This window comes from Lissotriton vulgaris, chromosome 1_2 (genome assembly GCF_964263255.1).
Source record: "Lissotriton vulgaris chromosome 1_2, aLisVul1.2, whole genome shotgun sequence".
Lineage (NCBI taxonomy): Eukaryota > Metazoa > Chordata > Amphibia > Caudata > Salamandridae > Lissotriton > Lissotriton vulgaris.
Genome location: NC_141686.1, coordinates 93954950 through 93974571, shown reverse-complemented (window position 1 = coordinate 93974571; position 19622 = coordinate 93954950). Strand labels below are relative to the sequence as shown.

At 48.1% G+C, this 19622-nt stretch overlaps 1 protein-coding gene across 4 annotated transcripts in view; it reads right to left on the bottom strand.

Annotated features, from left to right (window-relative positions):
* The window catches only part of LOC147733978 (adenosine deaminase 2-like), a 514604-nt gene that overhangs the window by 135967 nt on the left and 359015 nt on the right, over positions 1–19622 (bottom strand). For all 4 annotated transcript variants that reach the window (XM_086952886.1, XM_086952888.1, XM_086952884.1 and 1 more), the window contains one exon: positions 11799–11956. In XM_086952886.1, the coding sequence (XP_086809012.1) occupies positions 11799–11956 (158 nt within the window). The remainder of the gene's footprint in view (positions 1–11798; positions 11957–19622) is intronic.

The following is a 19622-nucleotide window of genomic DNA, read 5'->3' as shown; positions in this document are numbered from 1 at the left end:
GTTTAAGGATTGGAATGATAGGAGAATTACATACATTGGAGTCAGTTTCTACAACCACCCCTTGTGCAATGAGTTCGTCAACAATTTTCAGTAAGGCAACTACAGCCTCAGGTGGTAACTTGTATTGTCGGATTCGTGGCAGTACAACTCCTGGCTTGAGTGTGACACGGTATGGTGTAATGTGCATGTAACCTACATCAGTCAGACCTTGCGCCCATAAATGCTGTGGTACATTTTGAAGTCTGGGGTCAAAATCTCTCAATACATAATGTCCTTTAAAATCACGTAAAAACAATCTCACTCTTTCCGGAGAACAACAAATCACTGCTCCTAGTTCTTGCAACGTTTTTATACCAAGCAAGTTTTCTGGACATGACTTCGTAAGTAACAAGTCTGTAGTGCGGGACAATGGACCAACTTCTAGGGAAACTGGCTTTGACACTTCGTTAACAATAGGCTTTCCTGAAAATCCCAGGGAAACATTCTGTGAGCCTGAGAGGGGTGCCCCTGGAACCTCGTCATGACTGATGGTAGTTCTGCTCGCCCCTGTGTCAATCAGAAACTTTCTGTCTTTCCCTAAAACCTGACTATGTACATAGGGACCTTCTTGATCTACAGGAACCTCAATAAGGGGCAAGCCAACCTCCCTCTTTAGGCTGTTTCATGAGTACTGTTGATAATCGGGGTAATCTGACTGTGCATACTGGTATATTTGTTGCGTGACATGTTGTGTGGCAGCAATGGGTTGGGGTACAGCTACTGTCTGTGGCTGATTCTGTGGAGTTTGAGCATTTTGCGGGATGTGTTCCTGTCTAGGAGGACGTGGTCTTTCTTTCGTCTTGCCTGTAGCTATATTGTGTTTCAGGACAGCACATTCATTTATATAGTGACCTGGCTGTTTACAGTAGTTGCAGTTCCCTTTGACAGGTGCTGCGCCCTTTTTCTGACCATCTGCGGCTGGAACTGATTGGGCAACTAGTACTTTCATTTTCGTGTCTTTCATGCGTCTCTTTTCGTGTTCCTGCTCTTCTCTAATTCTGTTCTGGTGATACTGTAACATTTGTAACATTTGGGAAGGACTATTTGCTTGCCAGGTACTCTCAAACTTCAGTACTCTATTTTTAATCTGGGGTAAGGAATTCTCGACTAGTTTGGTCACAAAAAGATGTGGGTATGATTCACTACTTGTCTTTAGTCCACTATTAATAAGAAAACATTTCTCGAATCTAGAATAAAAATCACTAGTGTCTTCATCTTGTTTCTGTTTGCAGGCAGAAATAGCATCCCAATCTTCCTTTTTAGTGGTCAATAATCTCGGCAGAACCTGTATCAATAACTCTGGTAATTCTTTAGCTTTATCCCCGAGACCAGTACCAGGGACTCGTGTATTATCTTCGTTTTCTAATTCTGTCAAGCTAATCTTTTTCTCACCCACCTCCCATTCTTTTTCTTTAAGTTTCTCATAAATGCCTGCTGGCAACAGTACTTTTAACATTTTAATTGTGTCAGCATATGTATACTCCCCCATACGGAGCATGTCTTTTAATTCACGGTGGAACCCTGCTGGATCTTTGTCGTGACAGGGTAGTAATTTTTTCATTTCCAATAATTCCATTTTCGTCAAGGGTGTGTAAACGTATACTCGTTGAAGTGTACCTGCATTATCTCTAATGGGATGAACCTCTCGTAAGGGATTCTGTCTGTCTATGTAAAATGTTTTTCTTTCTCCATGTGGAGCAGGAATAAAACGTGGGGTCAGGAAAGTCATGTATTTATGTCGTTGTTCTAGTATGACATTAATTAAATCGGTACCTAGGCCTCTCCATCTTACTAGGAGTAAATCGTCCAATATATTATATAGGGGACCTGGATCAGAATGCTGACTTTCATACAATGTGATGAGGTGTTGGATCATGTAAATACCAGCTAAACGCTGTTCTTCCGGGGAGAGGCTCAAAAATGCTTGCGCTACTATATCATCTTTATATATGGTAGAGTTTCAAGCCCATTGGACTGCTGACCGGGCTAGTTCCTGTTCATGCATAGTACTAAGTTCACTATAACCTACTCGTTGTTTCAGTGCTTGGTCAGTGGCTTGAAATAGATGTTCAAGAGAATATCATTCTGATATGGGAGAGAGAGAGCGTTTACTGTGTGCTAGGCGTATGGGTCTATCGAACGGTCTGTTCAACGGTCTTGCCCTGCCTACGTAATTTATTTTACTTGTGTCCTTAATTACTAACTCATCGTCCTCTGAAACTTCATCGTCTTCTTTCTCGGCTTCCTTTTCGGCCTGTTCTCTCTCGTGTATCTCAACAATTTCTTTGCGGATTTTTCTGTACATGGCTTCTACACAATTCTGTTTATCATGTTTACCATCAGCTATGTTGTCACTCCAGTTTGTCAAGACTTTAAGTGTTTCTTTATTTGTACTTGGCTGGTCTTGTTCCCTTATCAAAAAATTAATCAAAAACTGTAAGATCATACGTTGAAGCTCCACTTTCCTATGTGCCATGGCCTCGTGGACACTTTCTGATCCCTCCCCCGTTCTAATGAAATGGTATATTTTATCTAAGTGATCTTTCATGTCCGGTAGGATACTCAAATAGTTTGCAACGCGTCTTACACGCAATGAGTATATGAGCATTGAACCTTCACCTGGTACTGGATCATATATACAATCAGTAAGGTACTGTCTAAGGGTTGCGTATGTAGCTGCCTTTGGCGTGCGCTGTAATGCTAGATCTCGTAGTGATGATCGTTTTAACTGAGGCGGGGTGGAGGGGCCTCCTCCTGCCGCCGCTGCTAGACTTGAGTCGTCTCTTAGTGTCAGTGCTGCCGCTGCTACTGCGGATCGTTCTTGTGTTATGGGTGGTGGCAATTTAAAAGGGTTAGTAGGTAGTGTTTCCACGACAGCGTGACTTTGTGTAGGGACAGTAACAAGAGTAGTCGTAGGAGGATTAGTTGGAGTATTAGTTAAATTGGCAGGAACGATAGGGTTGGGAGGAGAATTAGTAGGTGGTACACGTACATTTACATACTCTGGAGCAGCGTCATCTAAATAGGAGGAAAGGAAAATGTCCGCTGCGGTCTGTTTGTGACTACGGATTTTAGTCGGGACCAACGGTGGCGGCAAGTCACTGGGTACTTCCGGGGTCACTTTAGGTAGGCCTTCGGCGAGAAGGGGATACATGCCTTTAATAAGGGCATTTCTTTATCGGTCTAATTGTTCTGCTCTAACTCGTTCACCTTCTTCTAGTAGTTCTTTTTCTTTGGCTTTTTCTGATGTTTCTCTACTTCTCTCTGCTTTCTGAATTTCTTTCTCTGTCCTTCTATGCGCTTCCTTACGCCACAATTCTATGGCATCTTTCTGGGATTGTCTGGCTTTCTTTTTCCAAAGTGCTTCTACTCTCATGATGCAATCAGCATCCCATGTCCCTGAGACAGGCCATCTATATTTCTCCTCCAGATCTTTAGTGTAGTCTACCCATAAGTCTAAATATAGTATGGCATCTAAGCCATGTTTGTGGTACATAAAATGTCCGGGAGTGTCCCTAGGCGGGACGGGAACTGCCTCTTCGAGTATCCCTTTCCTGGTTCCTATCTGACGTAATTTCGAAAACAGTGGCATGCTTGAACTTACTTGAACTTACTTGAACGAAAAACACATTAAGCACAATAATAAATTGCAAACAATCATTCATACCACGACATTATAACATTGGGAACAGATACTACCTTGTACAAAGAATAACACAATTCTGAAAATCTCGAAATATAACACTAGAATACTGGATGCACTGCTAGAACAGTACAGTCATACCGGTCCCGTAAAGAGACACGTCATACCGCATCCACCTAGGTGGACACGTCTGGACCAGGTCTGTGTACCCAGACCCGTCTTGACCGGGCTCAAATACTGAACCCGTCTATATGCGTTCCCAACAACGGTACTCACCGGGAAGCAAAACTGAAGGCCTCGGAAACTCAACACTGGACTGGACTGGACTGCTACGGCTTCTTGCTGCTACGTATGCGCCTCGGAACAGGTGGGCCTCCGGATACCTCGGACCTTGCTCTCTCGGCTTGGGCTCTGGTCGGGACAGTCCGCACTCCTCACCGCCTCGTGTGGATGCCTGATCGCAGTCTCCGTCTCCTCCGTGGGCCTGAGGGAGTTAGCAGGAAAACCCGCGGATGCGCACAGATGGGTCCGTCACGGCTGTAGAAGGGGTCAGGGGGCTGCGCTTACATCGCCGGCGCGTGGGGAAGGGGACTCGTCCCTATTCGGGCGCCAGATTATGTGGTAAATAATATTACCGGGACTGTTTTTCTATACATTACATAACAATAAGAATAGCTCATACAAAATGAGAGGCAGTGTCCGTGGTATCTGAGTCATACGGGCTTTAATTAAGATGACTCGAGTCAACGAGAATCGGGTTCCATCACCACTAAGGTTCAGGAAGGGATATCTAACGTTTTATTAACATCACACATTATATATATTAAAATCATACAATTACAATGAATACAGTAGGCGGAAACAAGTGAAGAGAGAGAGAGATAAGAACATATGGGCGTAGAAAAAGGCGTGTTAGGAGGCGTGCACTTGATGAGTCAGAGAGATGTCATAGGTGGGTGGATGCATAGAGAAAGTTTGCAGGGTCAGCAGAAACCTTTAACCTACATGTGCTCGCAACTGGCCATGACGTGAGATTAACGTGTAGCCGGGGAGAACTGGGGGCTGTGACTTTAGCACTAGCAGAGGAGTCTGGAGTCTGGAATCTGCGATGTCAGAACGACCTGCACCTTTGGCATATCTGATATCTTATGTTTGGAGGATGTATTGTCTGAAGTAAAGGTCTCTCGAGCAGAGGCCGTTCATCACTGAATGCTAGTGGGTGCATATATTTCTTCATGCAATGCACGGGGCCATGGGCCTACTATGGCAACGGGTCAGTAAATCACTTACATGGAGACAGGAAGACTGGGCCCTGTGCTCTGCAGGCGGAAATATGTTTACCTATTTCACTAGACTGGAATGTGTTTTTGCGAGGCTGGGCAGATAACTGTAGGTAAAATACCGTCTTGGCAGGCAGGCCAGGCTGGGCACCTCTCGGCTGGGCAGGGAGTAGGGGAGAGGTCAGGGATGCATACCAAAGCTGCAGTGTTCAGAGACAGAAGAGGCTCGGAGCCTGATTCAGGGCCTGGCTCGACTGGGCCAGAAAAACGTGGAAAACGTGTGCTTTGTGATATTTAAAAGTGTGCCATGTAAATGCATTGGAAACGTAGGCCTTAGTGCAGAATTCATACTTCATACATGGAAGGCCTAATAACTGACATGTTAACATTAGACGGAAATGCAGGGGCATTATCATGACAGGCACAGGAAGGGAATTACATGAACATACATGGGGCACGGGTGCATGGATAGGGTGCGAGTGGGGGACACACTGACTACCAAAAATTCTATTTCCTCAGGAGCTCGGTCATCCTTGAACTCAGGGATCACTCGGGAGTGGCGCGATTTGACCAGCAGGGTATTAATGAGCTATATTATGACTACTACACGGAGCTTTACCGTAGCCGGGTCCTACCGTTAGTAGACGAATTCCAGGGATTCCTGGAGGGTCTAGATTTGCCGGAGCTGGTAGAGGAGGACGCGAAGCTGCTGGGGAGCAAAATTGAGGAGAGGGAGGTGAGAGTCGCCATCAAGGGTATGGCGAGGAACAAGACGCCGGGCTCTGACGGTCTCCCGACGGAATTCTATCTCACCTACATCGATCTCCTGGCGCCTCGACTGGCGTGGCTTTACAATGAGGCGAAACGGCTGGGCAGCCTGCCGGTGACCACTGGCGAAGCGCTTATTGTCCCTTTATTAAAACCGGGCAAGCAGCCATGGGACAGGGCGGCATATCGTCCATTGTCCATGCTCAATTTAGACTACAAGATTTTGAGTAAAATCTTGGCGTCGCGCTTGCTCCCCCATATGTCCACGTTGATCCACGTGGACCAATCCGGCTTTATCCCGACCCGCAACACGGCGCTTAATATACGACGGCTCCTGCATGTCTTGGAGGCTGACACCTATGACGGAGGTGAGGCGGTGGTATTCGCAGTTGACATGGAGAAGGCCTTTGACAGCCTGGAATGGCCTTACCTTTTCCATGTCATGCGCACAATGGGACTAGGCGAGGGCTTCGTGGATTGGACGACGCTGCTATACCGGAACGCAACGGCGAGGGTCAGAACTAGAGGAGTTATATCTGAGATGTGTGCGGTGGGTAGGGGCACCCATCAGGGGTGCCCTCTCTCCCCCCTATTGTTTGCCATAGCGGTCGAACCACTTGCGGCGCGAGCCCGGCTGGGACAGGCATATCAGGGGCTGGATGTCTATGGACAGGTGCGCCATATCACATTGCATGCTGATGACCTGCTGATGTTCTTGGCGGACTCGGCTGCCTCTCTGCGTGGGGCTAAGTCCCTCCTACAATCATTGAACAGGGTGTCAGGCCTCCGGGTGAACTGGACGAAGTCCTACCTGTTCCCGCCCCGCCCACGCAGAACATGTCCACAATCCACGGACGGGGTGACATGGGAGGAGAAGAGTCTTCGCTACCTAGGTACCTCGATCTTCCATGATAAGGCAGACATCCTCGAGGGCAATATTGGGTCGGCGATCAGGCTCACTAAGGTGAACTTCGACTTCTGGAGCACGCTCCCATTGTTGCTGATGGGGAGGGTGGCGCTCCTTAAGATGGTGACCCTGCCGAGATTGCTCTATTTTTTCAGGACCCTCCCGATCTGGATCCCGGTGAGCTACTTCTGGCGGCTAAAGTCGATGGTGATTGGCTTTCTGTGGGGGGCGGGCAGGCGCAGGGTGGCGCACAATACACTTCTCCGTCCTAGGGCGGAAGGAGGACTAGCGGTACCAGACTACGAACTATACTACCTGGCGGCTCAGCTGCAGTGGCTGACACAATGGGTCGCGAGAGCCAGGAGGGGGGAGGACGGGTTCGGTTCAGGTGTTATCCCGGATTGTTCTGGCCTCTCGATGGGGGACTTCCATCTCTCCCAGGAATTTGCGACGGCCCGGAAATGTTGGAATAGGTATCGCCGGAGGGGCCGTATTGCAGTCCCGTACGCACCTGAGATCCCGCTCAAACTGTGCGGGGCACTCCCTCATGGGGGCTCATGGCACCGATTGGAAAGCTGGGAACTGCAGGGACTGACGTCCGTGGGGGACCTTTATGAGAATGGAGTGCTACTGCCTTTTGACCTCTTGAGAGACCGCTTTGAATTGGCGGAGGGATACTTCCTCCTTCATGCGGCACTGACTACGGCGATCCGCAAGCATTGGAAGACGGGCAAGACGGAACCGCCACTGTCTCTGGGCTGCCAATACGTGGTGACGGTGGAGGGGACGGTCAAGGCTTTTGCGTGCCTGTATAAGCGCATGATTTCGGAGGCAATCACCCCACTGTTGTCTCTGAAGGCGAAATGGGAGGCAGACCTGACGACGGAGATCCCTGAGGAGGCGTGGTCTAGCATAGTGGAACGAGCCTGGAAAGGAACGCGCAACGCTAGGTTTCAGCTGGTGCACTTTTATGTCCTGCATAGGGCTTACCTGACCCCTGACAAACTGCATAAATATTTCCCGACCCATCCGGCGGCCTGCCCGCGATGCCCGGCGGACTTGGCTGATTTCCAACACATGTTCTGGTCCTGTCCAGAGTTAAGTTCCTTTTGGCAGGAAGTAGTGGATAGCCTAAGGGAGGTCACGGAGAGGGACTTGCAATTCACCATGGCACACTGCATTCTACATTGGTTCCCACACACATCAAAGAACAATATTACTAGTAGGTTTCTGGACCTGGGACTACTTTTAGCGAAACGTGCCATAACATCCCAATGGAAGGCGAGTAGGGGCCCCACTGTAGAGAGATGGAAGGCTGAGCTTAACAAATGGGCCCGGTGTGAGGGGGAGCTCCGTTTGCAGTATGTGCTTAGGGCAGGCACTGACACAGCTCTAGAGAGGGCCAGGGCCTGGGAGAGGTTGGTCTTAGACCTCACACTTTTGGACCTGGGTGATGATGACTCCCCTGCGCATAGCCCTGCTCCCGCGGCGCCGCCGTCTGTGGTGGTGATGGCCTAGACTCCTTCCCTTGTTTCCCTACTTCCTACGTGATGATTGGCTGTTTCTATTGATTACTCCTGATGGTCTGTTTCGGGTCTGGCTTAGACGGGATGGATGCAAGCTCGCTCTGATGGTACTCTGACATGCCTTTAGGGAGAGGGGCGGGGGTGGGTAGGACTGGGAGAGGGGGGTTGGGGGGCTGGGCGGGAGGGGGGATGTTGTTCGGGGGTGGAGGGGAGGGATTGTCTAGTTTGTTAGGGAATTACGGAGATGGGGGGAATGGGGGGACCGAAAAGCAGTCCTGCCATCTTCCGGACAACTGGTTGTCGCTGAGCCATACTAACTTTTCCAGCTCATGACTTTCTTCGTTATTACGCCGCTCGACCTCCGGGGTGTGAGCTAAATGGCTGTGTGACACATGCAATGGAGAATCATATTTTACAACAGACAACGGTTGGAATGGTATATGACCTGTTTGTACAATTTATTTCGCTGCAATAAAAATATATTTACCAAAAAAAAAATAATGGTCTCCCTATCCCATTCTGTGGAGTCCACGGCCCTCAACTTTAAGAATTGCATGGAAGCCGTGCACTGGACGTCCTCAAACTTCCTTAAGCTAAATGGTGAAAAAACCGAGATCCTCATCTTCGGTGGCAATCAAGATCTCTGGTCGGCGGATTGGTGGCCACCCTCCCTTGGAACCTGCCCCCTGCCGTCCCTAGTTGCCAGAAACCTGGGGGTCACCTTCGACACCACACTGGCATTTGATAAACAAGTTAGCAAAACTGTGTCAACTTGTTGTGGGGTTTTGAGGATGCTCAGGAAGTTAGTACACTATCTCTCCCCCGATGCCCGGAAACAGGTGGTTATTGCTCTTATCTCACCCCGCCTGGATTATTGCAATGCCCTCTATCTTGGTATCTGCAAAAAACTCATCCACCGCCTACAGACTATTCAGAACGCTGCAGCCAGGTTTGTGGTGAATGCCCCAAGACGTGTTTCTGTCATAGAAATCAGAAAAAATCTTCACTGGCTACCTGTTCAGGCCAGGATCAACTTTAAGGTCCTGGTTCTGACCTATCGGGCCCTACATGGCTTGGGTGCTGAGGACATTGGGTCTCTCGTGTCCTTCTATACCCCGGGCAGAGCCCTGAGATCTGCTCACAAAAATCTCCTGGAGACCCCCCGGATCGCCAAGGCCAGATGGGGAGGGAGGGCTTTTTTCTCCCTCGCCCCAAGCTGTGGAACACGTTTCCAACCAACCTTAAAACTCAGCCATCTCTTGATGGCTATTTGCTGAATCCTACCTTTAAGCTCTGCTTCTTTCTGATGCCTCCGACCACTCAGTTGTTTTTCCAACTGATGCGCCTTGATGCCTCCGGGTTAAGTTGTGCTCTTACAAATCGCCAATTCATTCATTCATTTACTCATTCAAGAGAGGCAAAATGTTTGGGGTAGACCTTACAGAGAGGGCCAGGTTCAACAATATTGTTAAAGAATATTACATATCACAGAAGGGGTTTTTCAGGAAGGACAAACATTGTAATCTGCATCTAAAAGTACAACTACTTCCACTCTTTCCCCTTTTCACCCCATATCTTACAAAAATGAAATATGTTGACCAGCCATGAACTCAGGTAAAGTACAGTGGGATGCGTGAGAAAACAGAGACACTGGATAAACCACAATAACTCATCACACTGCCAGGCATGGACTTCTACTGGTTACATTGTGTATCTAAAACAATATAAGATTTTTTGGCAATTGTGAATATCATGTTACATGTACAGTAAGCATATAAATTGATATACTGTCACAATAGGTCTACATTGCAAGCTCTCTTGTCTGGTGAGGACTTCTATCCGTCCTGAAACTGGAATGTAAATAAGATTTGATAAACTCTGTTATCATGAGATAATAATCTTTCACCATCTTTAGGGCAAGTGACTAGCTTTGATTTAATTTCCAGACTCTGATGCATGCAATGTTACACATTGGATATACGTTCTGCAAATTGAAATGTACAAATGTTAGTATATAATACCATCTCTAACATTAAGTTAATTACCTCTCTTGAATTACCAATACCTTAAAATCGCATGTACATCACAATATATAAAAGTCTTTAGTGATAGGATTCTTTCCTTTAGCTTTATGTAATACGGATCCCAATGTTCAGTCATTGAATATAGTTTGACAATCCGTGTGGATCTTAGATTCAGTATTTTAACACATAAGTTAGTTTTTTATTCATAATTTAATTTTTGAAAACACTTGTCTATGGAGTAGTTTCATATTCCAACAATACCTTCCATTGCAAGTTGTTCACTTCCAAAGTTTCTGCTGTCATTAGTAAAAAGATCATGGTTGCAACAGCAAAGTATCTCAGTTATTTAGCAATGATGCAGTGAATCATAAGGAAAATAATACTTGATCATCCAAGATAGGTTCTGCCATTCCAAACAAAGTTAGAGTTCAGGATTCATGGGAAATGTAGTTTTTTTTTGTCAGTCACCATCCTATCGTGCATCACCCAAAGGCACAGAGCTTTTCACCCAGCAGCTCTAGCATTTCTTTTCCTTGACTTGATTCAAAGTATGATGATGCTTATGTACTAGCAGAGACATATCACAGGGCTGCACAAGTATCCCCAGCCCATTATGAAATGCAAAATATGAGCTTGAACAACTGTTGCACCTCGAGGGCACTTGTATAATATGCTCCAGCTTGTACACTTGTTGAAACTCTTTTCATAATGGAGTTTTCTACTGGTCAGTAATGTAACTTCATTTAAATGTAGTTAGGAGATGAATGAGGTGCAGTGCAGAAGCATACGTAAGCCTAGAGAGGTTTCTGGTGGTTTATTTGGGTAAAATCAACAGGTAGATATGGACGAGGAGAATGGGTTGCCTCCTTTGTCTGAAAACAATACAGGCCACTTTTATCTGTCCCAATTCACAACCATAAATAAGGGGCCACTCTAGACTCCAGCAATGTCGATCAATCTATGACAGACTGTACATAAGTCTTTTTGAAGAAATCACTCGTGTTGCACGAGCCTTCTTGTACACAGACTTCAAAACATGAAGGAACAAGTGCACCTTTTTAGATTAATTTCATTGTGACAGCCACATGAGCCGTCACATTGCTGATGCTGAGACCCTCTTTTCTCAGTCATAGAAAAAAAGTAATTCATGTCCTTGAGAGGCACTCATTTAGGCTGGCTGGAGTGAAGTTGTGTCTTGTAGACTGTTTTTACATAGTAAGAAAAGTTCAAAGGACCACCGAAAGAAAATGTTGATCAGGCAGGATGAGTTGTAGTGTTTGCTGACCCTAAACTGCTCCCTGTTGCTGGCCTGCAGTTTATGGGACTACTAGAGTGTAACAAAATCAGACAATCCCTGCAGGCAGGCAGTGCCAGTGATTACATGGGAAGAAAACTCTATAGGGGTAAAATACCGGTTAGGCGGCACCCCTACAAGGCGATAAATATGTTAAGTTCAAGTCAAAACTGTATAACATTGAGAAGCAGACATCTACCACTCCACCTGGAGTTACGAACACTGTCATTTTACCTCCTAGGTGTCCGGCACTGATCAGTTCTTCCCACTCATTGCACAATTTCATCATGCAGTTCCACTTTTTCTTATGTGCCTACCTGGTTGGAGACTGGACAGATTTCTAAGGGGATATCCATTGTCCTGGAGAGTTCCAATGCCACTGGATGCTTTAAGATGGCAAATCCATGGCCTATGCGGGAGGTGTTCAGTAGTATTGCATCAAGGACATTCCCATCGGCTGGTGTGCCTTGCCAATCTGTAGGGAAAGAGTCAAGAGTAATAAACTGAAACAAAAATGGAACACATAGGAAATGTAAAAAAATGTGGGGAATAGAGGTACAAATATTTAGATAAAAAAGCGAAGATAGGAGGTACAAAAACAGAAGTAGAAAGAAACAGAGAAAAGAACTGGAATACATTATGGAAAATGGAAATGAGAAGAACAAGGTAGAGAGGTAAGAGTGGTTTGGGTTATAGGTAGGTGGGGGTTTCATTGTATTCCAATGTTTACAATAACGTTGTAAAAATCAGTGATTATTAATATTTACTATTTTTTGCTCTCTAAAAATCATAGGTATAGCATATTGTTGGGTGAAATTGACTTACATTTTCTTCCCTCCCTCCTCCATTCGTATTATTAATTCTTCCTTTCTTCGTTCTTTCTCCAAATTTTCTTCTCTAGACCTCTTCCATTTACAATTACTCCTCCCCAAGTAACGTTTTATTATTTCCCTCACCTTCCTCTCTGTCTCATTTCCCACCTCTCAATCTCCTCTTTTAAGCAGTCCTATACAGTGTCCATGATGCATTTGGATAGGGATATCTTTGCACCCATTAAGATTGTATTGCAACAGAGAAATGCACCTTCCTGCTGTACTATTCTTCATGCAAATGACAGCGATTGACTGAATGAAGGTTTTCTACTTGGGACATGAGGTCTACATAATGTGAGGGGCCCACTGCACTGTTATTGCTAACCAGTATTACACTGCCCTGTTCTTTGTCTCAAGATACCAAGAAATTGGTTAATAAATGTGGCAAAACTGTCTGATCCAGGCATATTCTGCTCTACATGGTCATAGGGGAGGAATTAATATGCAAACTGTTAGCTCTATAGTCTTTGGGGACAGCAAACTCGACTGCTGTGCGGGATGCCTTGCGTCGTATCACTGTATATTTCACATCGTGAATGAAGCTTTTTGTTTACATAGTCTCAGGTCTTGTACACTTGACCCCTTAAAATATAGCCCTCCCTGTCCCTCCTTTTGTTGATTAATTTGATTTCAAAGCTAGCACAAGGACTTTTTAGGTTGAGCTCTCTCGACCTATTGTCGCCGAGTTGCTCCTCAAGGGAGATCGACTGGTGCACGAGCGCCGATTGCACAACGTGGACGCGCATGCCCAGCCTCCCGGAGCCGTGCACATCTTCTGTCCCGCAGGCAAACCAGCATTCAGTTAGACAAGAGATGGCATGCTGTTCACACACACACAGACACACGCGCACACACGCACGTACATTGCCCCACCCCCACCCCCACTCACCACATCAGCACACACACACACACGCACATTGCCCCCCCCCACTCACCACATCGGCACATTGCCCCCCCCCCACTCACCACATCGGCACACACAGGCACACACTCACATTGCCGCCCCCCCACTCACCACATCGACACACAGGCACACACGCACATTGCCCCCACCCACCCCCCACTCATCACATCGGCAGGATGTCAGTGAAGAGACCCTCCGGAGGCTGCCGCAGAGTTTCTCAGCCCCCGTACCTCCACCTCAGGTCTTGCTGGGTGCTGCTGTCAGGTCCCAATCAGAGGATGCTAGCTTTTTGCGGTGTCTGTTCCCTCCGGGGTGCCGGAGGCTGGAGATCCCAAAATGGGGGCTGTGTGTATATGTGTTGTCGCACTCTCCTGCCAGTGCCGCTCCCACTGCTGCCCGCTAGGTCCGGGGCCCCCTAAGGGACAGCCCAGCACCTCTGGGACCATCAGCAACAAGGTCCGGGGGCCCAGTCAGCTGTGGATGTCCCCGCCAGGTCTCCGTTCCCGCTGGCTGGAGCCCCGGCCGGAACCGGCTCTTCTGAGTTCCAAAATGGTGGCCAAATGGGATGTCAGTAGAGAGTTCCCTCCCCAGGGTCCGACCGCAAATGTTCTCAGCCCCCACACTTCCCTCACAGCTCCCACTGCGAGCCGCTGCTGATTCCCAGGTGGAGAGTGTAGGCTTGGCCGTGATGCTCGCTCAGTCACGGGCTCCTGCAACTGCAGGCGCTAAAATGGTGGCTGCAGCCTCGTAGGCCTGAGCGTTCTCCTACAGGTTCTGGTCATTCGGGCTCCTGCAGCTGCGGGTGCTAAAATAGTGGCTGCAGCCTCGTAGGCCTGAGCGTTCTCCTACCGGTTATTTCACCACTGTCCACTAGATCCGAGGCCCCGCAGGGGGGCAGCCAAACACCTCCGGAGTCATCGGAAATTGGGCCCGAGGGCCCAGTCAGGTGCACAGTATCACAGCCAGCTTGTAGTTTGCGCCTGGAGGGCCCGCACGGGACCTGCACAGCGAAGTACCCAAATGGCGGACAGGCGGGATATCAGTTGAAAGGTCCCTCCTTCAGTACCGACTGCAAGACTTCTTGATCCGCCTCCTACAGGTGGGCAGGGGATATGCACCCGCTTTCCCTCGGCGATTTTACCTCGTGGGCGCGCACGCCCAGCCCGGCGCCGTGCACATTCCCTGTCCCACATTCAGGGCCATAACTCATAGCAGAGCTGTTTACAGCGTGTTCTGTGTGTACCCCGCGCTCGGGGAGTCCTGTATCGCAGCGCTCCATGCGGCGCTCAGCCCAGGGCACCAGGCACTACTCCAAGGCCTGCCTAGCCCTCCTGACTGCGGTGGTGCTGCGGCCCCTGGGGGAGCAGGAGAAGCGGATACCGCTGGAGGCGGTGAAGAGAGGCATCCTGGAGGGGCTGGGGCTGCACAGACCTCCGCCCACCCCCCAGAGGCTGGACAAGGAGGCGCTACAGAGAAAGAGACGAGAGTCCATCTCCTAACTCCAAAGTGTAAGTCTGCCGATCTCTTTAACTTTTGTTGAATTCATGAGGATGATACACGTATATAGCGCAATACTGCAAACTGCATTTCCTCTTGGCGCTCACAGACTTTAAAGAATAACTGACTCCACAGCGTGGCTTATTATCGGGTGTCAGTCCGTGTGTTTCTATTCTAACCACTTCCGATTTTGTCCTGTGATGGAAATGATAGATCTTTTTGCTGATGCTCACATTGAATAACAGAGGAAGCCGTGATTCAAATCCGCTTTCTATTCATACTGGTTTCAGTTCACTCCCAGGCTTTTCTTGTTATCACCGAGAAGCTTCAACACAGAATACCTTTAACAATAGGATACTATTGAGAAATCTCAGCGGGGCGCACACTCCACGAAGAGATCTGTACGAATCTGCAAGTTACAGTTCTGCATACTACCTGAGCGGACTCAGCTTTTCATCATCCGGAGGTTCACAAAATTAAGTTGGCAAATAAGGGCGTTGTTGTCTTGTTACAACTGTGATTACTGATGTTAACTTGGCAAGAACAATTTTCGATTCTAACTTTTGACATACCAGCCCCTTTCACCCTCTCAGATATTGTGTGTGTCTGTCTGTGTCCCTCTCTCTCTCTCTCTCTCTCTCTCCTGACTGGCATTCAGACTCCGAGTGTTTTGTTTTGAAAGCGTTTAAACATTGCAAATACTCCACCTTAGTGTTTTGGTTTAAGTAGATAACAGTACAATAAAAGCCAAAATAATTTGATAATGATGCATTTCTTAAACATTTGAAAAACGCTATGCATTCTGTCAAAATAAAACTCGTAAGTCAGAGTGACTCAGTGTCCTGTTGATGTATCATGTTAATTGGTCCTTTGTGCCTTTTGTTATTCACGATTCGCCTTTTGCACCTCTGCATCTAGCACTCTTGTTACCTTTCTTCTATTCGCTGGGAAAAGACACAGTGCACAGAGCAACAATGCGTTGGAATACTCGTAAAAGAACGTTTTCTTCGTACTTGCTTTTGTACTTGGTGTGCTTTTTATAAACATGGATAATTGAAAATCCCTTTGGAAAATAACAGGTTGAGGCTTTAAGTAGTACTGCGCTATACCAACAGACGAGAAAAGATTTGTATGGGGCAAATAAAATAACAGATTCTCCTGCTGGTTCAGTTCTTTTAATCTACCAAGGTCCGCACAATTAACCCCTGTTCCAAAACTACTAGCAGACAATTATGCTCATGGCAGAGCAGCTAGCGGTCAAGGCAAAGTGTGAATAGAATAACTGCGCATTGTTGCTACATTATACATACGACATCTGAGTTGAGTTATAACTTTTGATAACCTTGTTACTGTTGGTTATTTTGTTAAATCTTATTTCAATAACTCAAGGCTGCTACATACACTGCAAACATTACTGACATGTTGCCTGTCCATGTTGCCTCCCGCCCGCACACCCTCCCTCTTTGTTGCCTCCTGCCTAAACCGTGTTGCCAACCGCCCGCCCTCCCTCTGTGTTGCCTCCCGCCCGCCCTCCCTCTGTGTTGACTCCCGCTTAAACAGTGTTGCCTCACACCCGCCCCGACACCCACCCACCCTCCGTGCTGCCTCTCGCCCACCCACCCTCCGTGCTGCCTCTTGCCCACCCAGCCACCCTCTGTGCTGTCTCTCACCCAAGTCAAGTCAAGTCAGGAAATTTATATAACGCGCTACATACCCATAGGGTCTCAAGGCGCTAGAGGGAGGGTGGGGAATTATTTGTCGAATATCCAAGTTTTAAGTTGCTTTCTGAATGCTAGGTGGTTCTGAGTAAGGCGAAGGTGAGTGGGAAGTGAGTTCCAGGTTTTAGCTGCCAGGTAGGAGAAGGATCTACCTCCCATAGTGGTTTTGTTGATGCGAGGTACCGTGGCAAGGGCTTGGTTGGAGGATCGCAGCTGACGGGAGGGGGTGTAGAAGGACAATCGTGTGTTGAGGCATTCGGGCCCAAGTTCGTAAAGTGCTTTGTGTGCGTGGGTTAGGAGGCGGAAAGTAATCCTCTTATTTACGGGGAGCCAGTGGAGGCTTTTCAGGTGACCAGAGATGTGTTCTTTACGCGGGATGTCTAGTATGAGCCTGGCTGAAGCGTTCTGGATGCGTTGGAGTTTATTCTGGAGTTTTGCGGTGGTACCGGCGTATAGTGTGTTTCCGTAGTCCAGGCGGCTCGTGACCAGCGCGTGGGTGACCGTTCTTCTAGTTTCGGTGGGGATCCAGCGAAATGTTTTTTTGAGCATGCGAAGAATGTTGAAGCAAGATGATGAAACGGCGTTGACTTGTTTGGTCATCGAGAGTGAGGAGTCCAGAATGAGGCCCAGGTTCCGTGCGTGGTCTGTTGGGATGGGTGCTTTTCCAAGGGCCTCTGGCCATCAAGAGTCATCCCAGGCGGAGGGGGAGGTGCCTAAGATGAGGACTTCTGTTTTGTCTGAGTTCAGTTTCAGACGGCTGTGCTTCATCCACTTGGCTACTTCTTTCATTCCTTCGTGTAAGTTGGTTTTGGCGGTGTTAGGGTCTTTGGTGAGTGAGAGGATCAGTTGAGTGTCATCCGCGTAGGAGATGATGTTGAGATTGTGTTGGCGAGCGATGGCCGCAAGGGGGCTCATGTATACGTTGAAGAGGGTGGGGCTGAGTGACGATCCTTGTGGCACGCCGCAGATGACTTCAGAGGACTTTGACTTGAATGGTGGGAGGCGGACTCTCTGTGTTCTTCCGGTGAGGAACGAGGTGATCCATTCCAGTGCTTTTCCTTGGATTCCTACGTCTCTGAGGTGCTGTAGAAGGGTGCTGTGACAGACTGTGTCGAAGGCAGCGAAGAGGTCGAGGAGGATGAGGGCGACTGTGTCTCCATTGTCCAGTAGAGTTCGAATGTCGTCTGTTGCTGCGATGAGGGCGGTCTCAGTGCTGTGTTTGGCTCGGAAGCCGGACTGTGAGGAGTCAAGGGATTTGTTGGTTTCGAGGAAGGCGGCGAGCTGGTTGTTGACAGCTTTCTCAATGACTTTGGCCGGGAACGGAAGAAGCGAGATGGGGCAGTAGTTTTTGAGTTCGGTGGGGTCAGCTGTGGGTTTTTTCAGAAGGGCGCTGAGTTCTGCGTGTTTCCAGCTTTCCGGGAAGGTGGCGGAGTTGAGGGAGCAGTTGATGACATCTCTGAGGTGTGGTGCTATGATGGAGTCTGCTTTGTTGAAGATGTGGTGAGGGCAAGGATCAGTTGGGGATCCTGAGTGGATGGAGTTCATCAGGCGGATGGTGTCCTCAGTGGAGATTGGGTTCCAGTCATTAAGGATGTTCAGGGGGGGTGAGGGTCCTGCAGAAGATTGGGTGGATTGGTCTTCGGGTCGGTTGTCGAAGCTGTTGTGGATGTCTGCGATTTTGTTGTGGAAGAAGGAACTAGGGAGTCGCAGAGGGCTTGGGAGGGGGTGATGTCGTTGGAGTTGGCTGATGGGTTGGTAAATTCTTTGACGATGTTGAATAATTCCTTGCTGTTGTGGGCGTTGTTATCTAGACGGTCTTTGAATGCGGCTTTCTTGGCAGACCGGATTAGTTGGTGGTGTATGCGGGTGGCATTTTTGAAGGCGTCCCTGGTGCTGGTGTTAGGATCTTTTTTCCAGGCCTTTTCGAGGGAGCGACAGTGTTTCTTCGATTTCTTAAGATCATCGTTGAACCAGGATGCGTTTTTGCTGCCTAGCTTGATTTGGCGTTTTTTCAACGGTGCTAGGATGTCGGCGCTGTTGGCTAGCCATTGGGTGAGGTTGATGGCTGCTTGGTCGGGGTTTGAGGTGTGGGCGGGGGGGTTTAGTAGAAGCGATGAGGAGATCTGGTCGCTGGTGATTTTGTTCCAGTTTCTTCGCAGGGTGGGTTGAGGATGGCTGTGGATTGTGGTCTTATTGTAGGTGAAGTGAACGCAGCTGTGGTCCGTCCAGTGATGAGCTGTGGTGTGACTGAATGAGACATGTTTGCATATTATCTGGACGGAAAGGTCTCTGGGGTAGAAGCTATTCTATACTGACTGTGAATGCGTGTATATGCGCCTGAGTGTCTGCATGAAAAGCGTGGGGCCCGGGGCCTTCCATGGGAGCATGGCAACAGAGACTATGAATTACTTGCACTAAGACAGGTCGGCCCTTTGGCTCTGCAGCTGAAGAGGATGTTTACTGAAGCTAGTAGGCAGGAATGTATTTTCGAGGAGCGGAACAGATAACTCGAAGGTTATAGTCAGTCTTGGCAGGCAGCAGGCTGAGCTGAGCGCGAGGGGCCGCGCTGAAAGTAAGTCAGAGTTCACGGGTACAGAGGCAGCCTGGGCTGAGGCTGTCAGAGTCAGAAGCCAGAAAAGAGGCTCGATGGCAGAAATTCAGGGCCTACTCTGCCAGAGCAGGAAAACATGTAAAGTACACTACAAAAAGACGGTGGCATAGCATACTTAGGAACGGACTATTCAACCCGTTCAGGGTGGGTCTGAAAGAGGACATATTGACGTTGGACGCAAATGTATTTGCGTCTTCATAGCTGGCACAGGAGGGAAGTTACATGCACTTTAGGCTGGTACATGGAGTCGGTGGGGTACGCGCTAGGGAACACAACTTGACCATAAAATTTATATTTCCTCATTCCCTCCTTGTTCCCTACGGACCCTTCATGTTATATCGATCCTCATGAATCGATCAGTTTGTTCTTGTAACATCATTTGTTCTTCTTTCTTTCTTTGACGTTTTGAGATAAAACTGGAATGTTCAATACAAGATGTGGCACACAGTCCACAAATCGCTGGCCCGCACTGAAGGCACAGGCAGCAACTGAATACTAGGACTAGGCCAATGCCTAGGAATGATAGGATCTTCCATCCC